This window comes from Clupea harengus, chromosome 18 (genome assembly GCF_900700415.2).
Source record: "Clupea harengus chromosome 18, Ch_v2.0.2, whole genome shotgun sequence".
NCBI lineage: Eukaryota > Metazoa > Chordata > Actinopteri > Clupeiformes > Clupeidae > Clupea > Clupea harengus.
The window spans coordinates 5,568,277-5,580,776 of record NC_045169.1 but is presented as its reverse complement, the minus strand read 5'-3'; the positions used below and the strand labels follow the sequence as shown (position 1 = coordinate 5,580,776).

At 46.2% G+C, this 12,500-nt stretch overlaps 2 protein-coding genes across 2 annotated transcripts in view; both read right to left on the bottom strand.

Annotated features, from left to right (window-relative positions):
- Positions 1 to 5,617, bottom strand: part of LOC105894141 (pyruvate carboxylase, mitochondrial-like) — a 68,598-nt gene extending 62,981 nt beyond the window's left edge. The window contains exon 1 of the mRNA XM_031585509.1: positions 5,010 to 5,617. The gene's annotated coding sequence lies outside the window, so the exon portion shown is untranslated. The remainder of the gene's footprint in view (positions 1 to 5,009) is intronic.
- A 6,465-nt stretch (positions 5,618 to 12,082) lies between these two features.
- si:dkey-19b23.10 (transcriptional-regulating factor 1) overlaps positions 12,083 to 12,500 on the bottom strand; it is a 7,897-nt gene continuing 7,479 nt past the window's right edge. The window contains exon 9 of the mRNA XM_031585376.2: positions 12,083 to 12,500. This exon is cut by the window's right edge and continues 276 nt beyond it. Within this exon, the coding sequence (XP_031441236.2) occupies positions 12,353 to 12,500 (148 nt within the window). The 3' untranslated portion in view covers positions 12,083 to 12,352.

Sequence of the window (12,500 nt, the reverse complement as noted above, 5' to 3'; positions counted from 1 at the left end):
CTCACATTCACTCCCCGTGTTCACACTCACATTCACTCCCCGTGTTCACACTCACATTCACTCCCCGCCTCGCTCACACTCACATTCACTCCCCGCCTCGCTCACACTCACATTCACTCCCCGCCTCGCTCACACTCACATTCACTCCCCGTGTTCACACTCACATTCACTCCCCGCCTCGCTCACACTCACATTCACTCCCCGCCTCGCTCACACTCACATTCACTCCCCGCCTCGCTCACACTCACATTCACTCCCCGCCTCGCTCACACTCACATTCACTCCCCGTGTTCACACTCACATTCACTCCCCGCCTCGCTCACACTCACATTCACTCCCCGCCTCGCTCACACTCACATTCACTCCCCGCCTCGCTCACACTCACATTCACTCCCCGTGTTCACACTCACATTCACTCACCGCCTCGCTCACACTCACATTCACTCCCCGCCTCGCTCACACTCACATTCACTCACCGTGTTCACACTCACATTCACTCACCGCTCGCTCACACTCACATTCACTCCCCGCCTCGCTCACACTCACATTCACTCCCCGCCTCGCTCACACTCACATTCACCCCCCTCCTCGCTCACACTCACATTCACTCCCCGCCTCGCTCACACTCACATTCACTCCCCGTGTTCACACTCACATTCACTCCCCGCCTCGCTCACACTCACATTCACTCCCCGCCTCGCTCACACTCACATTCACTCCCCGCCTCGCTCACACTCACATTCACTCCCCGCCTCGCTCACACTCACATTCACTCCCCGTGTTCACACTCACATTCACTCCCCGCCTCGCACGCACTCCCGCCCTCCGACCTTGTTGACGTGCACTTGCACTTGACACACTGACAAACTCTCCACTGGGTCTGAGACTTACGACCCTGTTTGAGTGGTGGGAAAAGTGCTGTGGGGGTGTTTGGGGGTGTTGGTGGGGGTGGGGGTGCTGTACTTTCAGTGGACTTTGTGTCTGGCTGTAATCATTGATCATTTCTATTCTGTTCTACTCCTTGCACTCGGTTGAACTGCACTATAATGAAGCACGCTGCAGTCAATGGAAATTAAACCAATCCAATTAAAGTATGCTTCTATCGACTCCACTGAGCAATTTGTGAGGAATTAAACTGCGCTGACAGAGAGATGGACAGTGGGGGGAGGCAGAGAAAGAGCAGAAGGCAAGTGTGTGTGTCCCCAATACATGTATCTTCTTTTTCATCTGTGTCGAACAATCCCTGTGCAGTATTTTTGACCTTCTAGTGTGTGTCTGTGTGTGAGAGTGTGTGTGTGTGTGTGTTTGTGTGTGTGTGTGTGTGTGTGTGTGTGTGTGTGTTTGTGTGTGTGTGTGTTTGTGTGTGTGTGTGTGTGTGTGTGTGTGTGTATGTGCGTTTCTGAGTGTGTGTGCGTTTCTGAGTGTGTGTGTGTGTGTGTGTGTGTGTGTGTGTATGTGTGTGTGTGTGTATGTGCGCGTCTGTGTGTCTGAGTGTGTGTGTGTGTGTGTGTGTGTGTGTGTTTAATGTGTGTATGCTCATCCATTAGCTCATGTATCAGGGCACTGCAGGCCGTCCCTGGTGTCCGTCCAGACTGTGTGTCCACTACCGGAGTAAATAGAGCCCCATTAGTGGGGACGCAGGCCCCATCTGAGCACTATGGCTAAGTCCACAGCGAGCGCTCACCTGCTAGTCCCCGGCCCCCTGAGTCAACACAAGCTGCTGGGAGTCAGGGTCAGCTACAGGCCAACAGCGTGAAGCTCAACGCACAAAGGTACACAAAGGTAGTGATGGTGGGTGTGAAACGTTAACAAACACACACAAACAAACACACGTATGCATACACACGCACACACACACACTTGGAAACACATCCGCATGCACACACACACACACACACACGGAAATGCGTGCACAGAGACACATGCACATACATTAACTCAGTTGTACATTGATGCTTCTTTACAACACATTGTGCTGAGATACAGAGTTTTTTGGTGCATCCCTTTCCATAAGAAAAAGATAAATAACACCCTGTTCATATGGACATTCAGTCTATCCAAAATGCCATTATTTTCTATAGTTTGGGCTGAGCTCGCCACATCTAAACAAGCAAAGCAGGGGATCCCCCTCAGACTTGTGCATAGGTGTGAAAACATGTTGGTTGTTGGGTCAGAGTTAGATTCTGAGATGGATTTTTGTTTGAGGTCTGGGTATCACTGCTGGCCTACTGTTAGGCATGTAGCATGTAGCATGTAGCATCCAAGTGTCTGGGTATCGCTAACGGCCTACTGTTAGGCATGTAGCATGTAGCATCCAAGTGTCTGGGTATCACTGCTGGCCTACTGTTAGGCATGTAGCATGTAGCATGTAGCATCCAAGTGTCTGGGTATCACTGCTGGCCTACTGTTAGGCATGTAGCATGTAGCATCCCAGTCTTTATCAAAGGGAGCAAACTTTGAGGTTGATCTGTCAACAGGGCCTAGCCGCAAGTATGAGCCTTATCTATGAGTATGAGCCTTATCTGTTCTCAGTTCAATGAAGTGGGGTTTTATCTGTTTACAAGATACAACATACGTAGATGATGAAGGAGGCTTTCACTAGAATTGACTCACTTTATCAGATAAAAGGACTTTGGAGGTACCAGGAAATAAAACTGTTGAGTTGGGTCTTGATGTATATTCAGTATGTATATGTATATATATACATGTGTACACATATACATACATACATACATACATACATACATACATACATACATACATACATACATATACATACATACATACATACATACATACATATACATACATACATAAGTATATATGTTTAAATGTATATTCAGTGTCATAAAATGTAAGACATTTAGACTTTGTTTTTAATTTGATTTAGATTCTAATAAAAGTCATGTTTTATGGATTGAGGATTTCAAAATAATGTGCTTCTCCATAGTCTTACACCTTACCCTTAACCCTAATCTTGCTCACGTGCTCATGTACTCATGTTCTTATATGTGTACTGTACTGGTCAGTCAGTTAAGTATGAAATACACAGCTCCAACTGCTATAACTTTCAGGCAAACACACACATACATACACACACACACACACAACTGATCAAAGTCTAATCCTGTGATGGCCCATTAATCAGTCCTATGACTCGAGTAGACACACCACTGACACAAACACAAACACAAACAACACAAACAAACACAAACACAGTCAGAGTCCCTGTCTGGCCCAGCAACCTGAGCTCTTGTGAGCACTGGGGGTGTCGGGTGTTTGAGGTGCCATCAGCCATTGCCAATGCGCCCCTTTGTGTGGCCACATTGGCTAGATGGTGCAATCGCCCCGGGATGGGGTGCAATGCCTTAGCAATAGCTACCTCACTGCTCAGCAGCAGTTTGGAATGAGAACAAATTGGACACCACCAACTATGTGACACCAACATTTCAGATTGGATTCTATGTATTACTGAGCTATATGACATTTGTCTGTGAGGTTAGCGCAAAAGCATAGGGATTAATAGCTGAATTGTTCCTTGGTGAAGAAAGAAAGATGTAGATTCTAAAATAAGGTTTGAGCGTAAGTCTCAATGGTTTCTTAATTTCGATATCTCTTAGCACAAGCACTAATCCAATCTTACACCAGACTTTCCCAGCACATGAAAGTCAATGTCTTTGAAAACTTTGAAAATAGACTGCGCACATAAAGCTGAGACAGTATTGGGGTAACTGGACTGAATGCCCAGTTCAAAGGTCAAAGAGAGGAGGCATCATCACCAACCCTAGGTGACGTGTCACCAGCATGCGTCATACAGGTCGGATACCCGTGTTGGCCGTGATCACAGGCTGGCACATATCAGCGGAGGACTTTCCCAAGTGTTTGTACACACTGATAGAGAAACTACACTGACCCTGTGAGATCACAAGACAGCATTGCACAAGTAATCGTGATACACATCACCGTGCCAACCAGGGGGCTCAAAGGTTAGCTGACTGGCCAGTTGATGTATGCAGGTCTCGTAAACAGGTACACAACGACACACGCGCACGCACACACACACACACACACACACATAGACACGCACAAGCATACTGAGTGGATAAGTGACTGATGGATCAAAGGCACGGAACCGACACTTGACAAGTTTGCATGCGCTCCACGTGTGCCGTGTTCAGGTCAACATGTCCAATAGGACACACACACACACTCACACAAAAAACATGTACAGTACTTAATAGTACATGCAATAAAATGCACGCACACACACACTCATGCATGCATGTATGTGGGTGCTCAGGTGGGATAGGGCACGCACACTCCCATGCTCCTATGTCACACTACACTATGAGCTCACATAGACTGTGTACACATGCCCCTTTGATTACGTTATACTGCGTTATCAGCCAATCCAATCAACATGAGAGGAGATAACAACACACATTCTCAAAAAAACACACGCAGCATCACAAGAAAGTTAGCAACAAGGAAATGTGTGTGTGTGTGTGTGTGTGTGTGTGAATGTGCTTGTCTGTGTGATTTAAAGCTAAAACCTCTCCAAAAGAACACCTCTCTCTCTTCCTCATACTCTCTCTGGCTCTCTCTCTCTTACACACACACCCACGCACACACACACACACACACACACACACATGCTGCTGAAGGGTTAGGGTTAGGGTTATACTGCGTTATCAGCCAATCCATCCAAACATGAGAGGAGATAACAACACATTCTCAAAAAACACACGCAGCATCACAACAACAAAGTTAGCAGCAAGGAAATGTGTGTGTGTGTGTGTGTGTGTGTGTGTGTGTGTGTGTGTGTGTGTGTGAGAGAAAAGAACACCTCTCTCTCTCTTTCTCATGCTCTCACTGGCTCTCTCTCTCTTACACACACACACACACACAGACACACATACACACACACACACACACACACACACACACACACACACACACACACACACACACACACACACGCTGCTGATGGTGCAGGGTCAGTCACTTGCCTGTGGCAGGTCAGGCTGCTGTAGCGGAGGGAGCGTGGAGTCCGGCTGACAGATGCTCACACGTAAACAAATGAGCAGCCTGGAATGTGGTCGCGTGGTCCGCTTGCTGTGGCGCTGCGATCTGATAGGACAAGGCGAGCAGAGCCGACGGGATGCTGGGACTGCTGGATGCCCACTGCGTAAGAAATCTGTTTGATGACACACACTTTCTCTCTCTCTCACACACACACACACACACTGTGCCGGTCACACACGCAACACACACTCCTGCACGAGTGAATGCAGGCTCAAGCAGTCTGCCTCTCTCTCTCTCTCTCTATCTCTCACACACACACACACACAAACACAAACGCACAGACCAGAAGTGACTGAAGCAGGCTGTTGCGGTATAGTGTCAGTGAGAGTCAGTGTCCAAGGCCCAGGCTATTACTACTCCCTCTGCTACCTCCCTCTTTTTCTCTCTGTCTCTCTCTCTCTCTCTCTCTCTGTCTCTCTCTCTCTCTCTCTCCCTCTGTTCTGTTACCTCTCTCACTCACACAAGCACACACTAAGCTTTCATCCCCGGTGGGATTATGCAACACACTTCCCCCTACAGTACGACGTCCAATCGCAGCTCAGTGGACTCAAAGAGCAAAGAGCGGCAGGATTTAAAGTGAGAGAGGGGAGGGTGGGAGAGAGGGAGGGTGTGAGAGAGAGATATCAGAGAATGAGAGCAACAGAAAGCCAGACAGAGAGAGGGGACTGTGAAAGTGATAAACTGTGATGTAGGGAGAGATACAGAATGATAATTATCAGCCTACAGCTTTCATTCTGATTTAGATCAAAGCCAATTACACTCTACGGAGAATCTAACCTAGAATCATGAGACTCAGATGCAATTCTTTCACCAGCATGATAAGGCAAATAGAACTCACTGGGCAAAAAAGGAAAGTACATTTGGATTTGCCATTGTACATTGGATTTTCCAATGAAGGAGTAAAAGAAGGGAAAGAAAAACTTTTGCATCTAGTCACAGGGAGAGAGAAATAGAGAGAGAGAGGGTGTGGGTTTGACTTTCATTAAACACATTCTGGAATGAAGTCGTTGTTTTCAGACATCAGTGATGCCAGTATCATGACTGAATGATAGCCAGTCATCAACATAATGGGGCCTAATTTCATTGATGGGCTAGGCAGCTGGCAACACACAAAGTCTGCCACGCATGACCTAAAGCTAATTTAACGAATTAGCTAAACGATTTTGCTAATTTAATAACATCAGCAAGATTCTAAGGGCAAACATGGGAGGATCGGTGCGATGCTGGGGCGTGTCCGTGCACAGACGTGGGAGTTCCGTGTGCAAATGAGTTCTTTTAAAGCAACTCCTGTTCCACGAAACTCCTAATTGATTTCTTATCGGACAAACGCCCGCACGAGAACCTCCTTCTCCTCTGGTGTAAACCGCTTCATTCGCAACCGGAAATATCTTGTTGTTGTCATTGTAGAACAATTACTGAGCTCCATGCGAACATGAATAAGCTATGGTCAAATCATTAGATATCATTACATTTGGTGATAAAGAAAGACTTCACTGCCACATCCACTAAACCCATTTATGCTTGATTGCGGATTGCTTTGTGACAGTGAAATTAGCAAATATAGGTATCCCTGCCTACTCTCACCGCACAGTTGCTGACGCGTGAAGCCTGTTTGGGGTGCTTGTTGCCGCCCAAATACTCAGATCAACACACACACACACACACACACACACACAAGACTCCTCCTTTGGCCCAGTATTGCCTCCAAACATGACAAACATGCTGGACAATCCGTATTCTCACTGTTCTCTTATCTGAAGCGGATAAAACAGGCAAACATCTAAGAAGCCCTTTGGTGTTGCGCCATCATTTATCAGGGGCGAGCTGCTCGCTTTGAGGCTTGGCTCTATAAAACCACGCAGGGGAAAAACATTATCAGCTCAACAGGAAATAAATTAAGATGCGAGTAGAAAGTAGAAAGTAGGGGCACAGAGGATACACGTCTCTTAATGCCAACACAACCCTCAATGTTGAAGCAACATAAAGCAACAGCCAACTACCTAAAGTACTTGCAAAAACCTTGCAAACACTGACAACAGCTTGGTTGGCACTGATAAAAGCTTGCTAGCATGCTAACTAGTGTGTTTTGGCGATATAGCTGGCGATGTCGAGAGGAGAACGCTTTTCTTTCCCAGAGTGGTCTGTCCTGGACAGCAGAACTACTTAGCACATACCCTGGATGGCGAGTGGGAGGGGCATGTGATCCTCTGTCCTTCACATGACTACATACCACCAAAATTACACCAAAACTGAAAATGTTTAACAAAAAAAAATCCTCAAAAATTGTTGCATACTGTTGGTCTAATATATGTTGCTCTGTCAGTTTGCATTGTTCTCATAGTCTAGCAGTTTCCTTAAGCCTCTCTCTATTTGTCTTTTCATATTTTCAGGTGCCGCCTGTTCTATGCCTTAATTTCTCTCCACATCCCAGTTCCACTTGACTGTTTCCCCACCCTGTCCAGCTCTCATCCTGTCGCCTCTCTGTCTCCTGTGATCAGTGTGTTCTCCTCACACTCATAAACAGACTCTCACACAAAGATGGAGGACGGAGATCAGGTGCATCACGCTGATGAGGAGAATCTTCCGTGGCATTGTAGTGTGGCCGGTTCTGATGAGGACAGCAACTTCAGCTGTTTACCTACTGAGCCATCAGATAGCAGCTGATGTGCAGCCATGCAGGCACACACACACACACACACACACACACACACACACACACACACGCAAAGTGAAATAATGGAAAATTACTGAATCTGAGTTGACTTATATAGACTGGAAGTATTGAAAATTAAGTATCACTTAATTATATTTTACGAGAAGCACTAAAAAGTAAAAGCGTATGTGGGAAATATATAATAAAATGGTGCCACTGGTGTCCATAGAGCATTCAGAATGGATATGGGGGATATGGATTGTGTTTTTCCACTGGCAGATCTCACAATATTCTTCATTTCTCAAAGAAGTATAAAGAATACCCCACCCTCACAAAAAAGGCCTGTCTTTGAGGTCAGCAAACCTCTCTGTTAATCAGCTCCAAAAAAGCCCACAATGTTTACCAAAGGGAACCCAGGGACCCGTCCACTGGAGGTGAAATCACCCAGCCAACCCAGTAACCTGGCTGCCTCCGTCTTCTTCCTCTGTAGTCTTACTCTCTTGGGTGGGGTCAAAGATAAGGGGGTGAAGATAACAACGCGACATGGGGGCCTCACGTTTTTTATAGTTGGTTTCAAATATGTGCATAGAGAAACATAACCTTGAACAGTGCAATTGACAATAAAATGTAATTTCACAAACAAACACTTCTGATACAGAAGACGATGGTAAATGAGGGGAAATGTCCCAGCCGGTGACTACTCCGTGCTCTGCAGTGAGCACTTTAAGCAGGAGGACTTTCGACAGGACAGGTCAGACTGTCAGGATCAGAGATAGAGCTAAACCATCACTCAGTTTCCCGACTCATCTCCAAATGATGATTGTGTATATTTAAAAAAAAAAGTTTGGTCATTTCGACAGGCTAGAATCGCCATATAGCCTACATATAAACATACATGTATATATGTCTATGATAATCGCTGCTAGATGCTCACTTTTATATTTTTTGGTAGATATACACAATTTGAAATATACTGTACACAATCATCATTTGGAGCTAGCTAGCTAGCCAGCTTACAGTCAGATTCATAATGTCAGTCGCTCAGCCGAAACGCAGATGTTTTGTTACAATGTGTCTGGCTGGGAGTTTCGGGAAAAGATACATGGCAATACGTTGTTTACCATCGTCTTCTGTATCAGAAGTGTTTGTTTGTGAAATTACATTTTATTGTCAATTGCACTGTTCAAGGTTATGTTTCTCTTTGCGCATATTTGAAACTAACTATAAAAAAACGGACTGACTGCCAGTGTCTCACTACTTGATTTGTAGACTATTTGCAGATTTTGTTCCATTTCTCTCAATGATGGTCAATAATTAGTAGTTAAAGAAGCACTATTTTGATAGTTTAGATTTCTTCTCAGTATTTTCAAAGTGCACGAGCTGTGGGAAGCAGTGGGAAGCACAAGCAAAGTGAGCGTCTAGCAGCCATTATCATAAACATATGCACATGTATTTATGTCTATGGCGATTAGCCTTACTATCGAGATTCAAAGTAACATGGAGACAAATCTTTTTGGGGGAACTTCACGTCGATCATAAACCCTTGGGCATTCTGGGACTTGCCTGCTGCAGGGACGTGCAGAACATAGAGCTGACGGCAACAGACCTACCCTACCCCAGGACACAGATCTGAGGCTATAGACCTACCCTACCCCAGGACACAGATCTGAGGCTATAGACCTACCCTACCCAGGACACAGATCTGAGGCTATAGACCTACCCTACCCCAGGACACAGATCTGAGGCTATAGACCTACCCTACCCCAGGACACAGATCTGAGGCTATAGACCTACCCTACCACAGGACACAGATCTGAGGCTATAGACCTACCCTACCCCAGGACACAGATCTGAGGCTATAGACCTACCCTACCCCAGGACACAGATCTGAGGCTATAGACCTACCCTACCCCAGGACACAGATCTGAGGCTATAGACCTACCCTACCCCAGGACACAGATCTGAGACTATAGACCTACCCTACCCCAGGACACAGATCTGAGGCTATAGACCTACCCTACCCCAGGACACAGATCTGAGGCTACCCCGGCCCCTGTCTGAGGCTACCCCAGCCCCTGTCATGTGAAACTTTTCTAGTTAGAGCCACTGACCCTGAAAAAGTGCTTGGCCTGCAGGGAGTGTTAAGGGGCAGAACGTCAATGAAAGGTGGCTTCTGGCTGATGCCCCCAGTGATTGACCTCTGGTGGGGGGCCCGCCCAGCATGGATAGAACATCTGTTCCGCAATCGAACCATGCTGAAGAGTCGAACAGGCCTCCATCTCTGCCCCCGCACCTCTCACCTGACTCATTCACGGTTGTCAAGATATCAGCCCCATTACTCGCCTCTCCCTCCATGCCAAGCCAAACCATAGGTCCAATTTTTATTGTCCCAATATAAAACTATTATGGATGCCCGAGGTGGTGCTTATCAAGAGGAAATATGGAAACCCAATACTTTGTCCTCCCACACCTCACTGGAGTGGTTACATATGGGAGACGGTGCTGGCTCCGTGGAGCCGTAGAGTCTGGCCCCCGGGGCCTTAATGCTAATTCAGGTGTAGACGGAGTGGGCTGAGTGCAACTCGCCTCCTGTGAGACCATTCTGGTTCAAACACGCCTACCCTACACAAGCAGCGCACTCAAATATAGAAGAGGGGCACTGCTTGCTTTTAAAGGAGTGAGACCCTTTTCTATTTTTTAGAGGCTTGTGGGTGGATGGTAGTTGTGTTCTTTAAAGCTGTCTGAAATAGAAGCTATCCATCTGTGTGTGTGTGTGTGTGTGTGTGTGGTGTGTGTGTGTGTGTGTGTGTGTGTGTGTGTGTGTGTGTGTGTGTGTGTGTCGTGTGTGAACAAACACACACACACACACTTTCCTCTAAACTTCTGATTCCTTGTAAGCACTGGTGAGAAGCCCTGAAGATGCTGAGCAGCTGGCTGTGTTGGATCTGTTGGATGTAGAGGCGCTTGTGACACTCTGTGATAAATTCTGTTCTGTTAGCATGCTGAGGTGAAGCATCAAGTTGCTACTGTACATTACATGGACTAACTTCCTCAGATTGTAAGAACAAAGACAAATGTTGCAAGTTCTCCCAATATGTAACTTTCAATGGAATGCCTAGCCTGCACTAACTTCCACAAAACCAATATAATTAGGGTCTTCAGGTCCATTTTTAACCAACACCCCCCCCCCCCCTCCCCCCTCCCCCTACACACACACACACACACACAACACACACAACCCATAGCATAGTATTTGGCTGGTGGAGCTGCTGAATTCTCCGTTTGGGTGGACTTTGTCCATGTTGTTGGCTGGACCAGCAATTGTCTGTGTTATCATTATGAGGGGGGTGTGAGATACCAATCCAAAGGCGACTGGTTCCTGGTAGCCCATAAACAGGGCAAGGCTCAGAGACATGATCAATTAGACATGCTAATCTTCAACCACTTGATGTGTGTTGGATCTATGACAGGGAGAGAGTGGGGGGGGTGGAGGGGAGGGGGCATCTACAGATGCAAATCTGTGTTTGTACTTCGCTTTCTGATAAAAGCGTCTGCTAAATGACCTAATGTCTACTGTAGTGTTTTTTATTATTATTGTTGTTGTTGTTGTTGTTGTTGTTGTTCTGATTATTATTATTATTACATTAGACTGTTGAGAATTTCACAGAATGAGAAAAGGTCTTGCAGCTGGCCTCAGTGGGACCGTTTCCAACAGCAGTCAGGTCTCCAGAGACAAACACCAATTCCCAGTGAGCCACAGACTCCAGAGGTCCAGAAGGTTGCACTTAATTGAACCTCAAAATAGAAACCCCTTTCAGTGCGTTGAATGCAAGAGCCAGGCTACTGGCAAGGGTTTGAATTTATGCACTGTTAACCTGAGACACGAACAGGAGACATGGAGAGAGATATGGAGAGGGATGGAGAGAGAGAAAGAGAGAGAGAGAGAGAGAGATAAGAGAGAGAGAGAGAGAGATATCAGACAAGCTTTTAAACCACTCTGGAACAGTGTTTTTCCGAGTTAACATTAACCCCTGTCTAGATCCACCCTTCATGGCCAAAAGGATCACAGATGACAGCAGCAGCCATTGATTTTCTGACAGCACCGGGAAAAGAGTCAAATCAGCAGTCCACCGTGTGTGTGTGTGTGTGTGTGTGTGTGTGTGTGTGTGTGTGTGTGTGTGTGTGTGTGTGTGTGTGTGTGTGTGTGCGGGTGTGTGTGTGTGTGTTTGTGTGTGTGTGTGTGGGGGGGGGGGGTGGTGTGTGTGTGTTTGTGTGTGCGGGTGTGTGTGTGTGTGTGTGTGTGTGTGTGTGTGTGTGTGTGTCTAGTCTGTGTTACTGCATATTGTGCAAACTGTGATTGTTTCTATATGTGTATGTCCTTGTATGGCTTCTGTAAAACATAAATTGAACCTTAAATTAATTGCTTTTTAATCACACAAAAAAAATCCACATATACCAAAAACGAACTTTATTGACCAAAGGTAGGCATTCCTAAAAATATATGGTATTGAAATATTAAAAATGTATAAACATTATTTACACAAAAATGTATACACTATCAATGATAATGAGTCCGGGAATTTTACAGTTAAACACATTAACGCTGTCTGACTCCTATGGCCATTGAATTTGACCTTTCGCTCCAATGGTGGCACCCAGCATGGCTTTCCCTTCCGGGTCATAGTACAGAGTTTCCGAATCAGAGGGCCCCTGGAAGGCGTCCCATGTGGGGAGGGCAGACTGATAGAGGGACAGGGGGGAG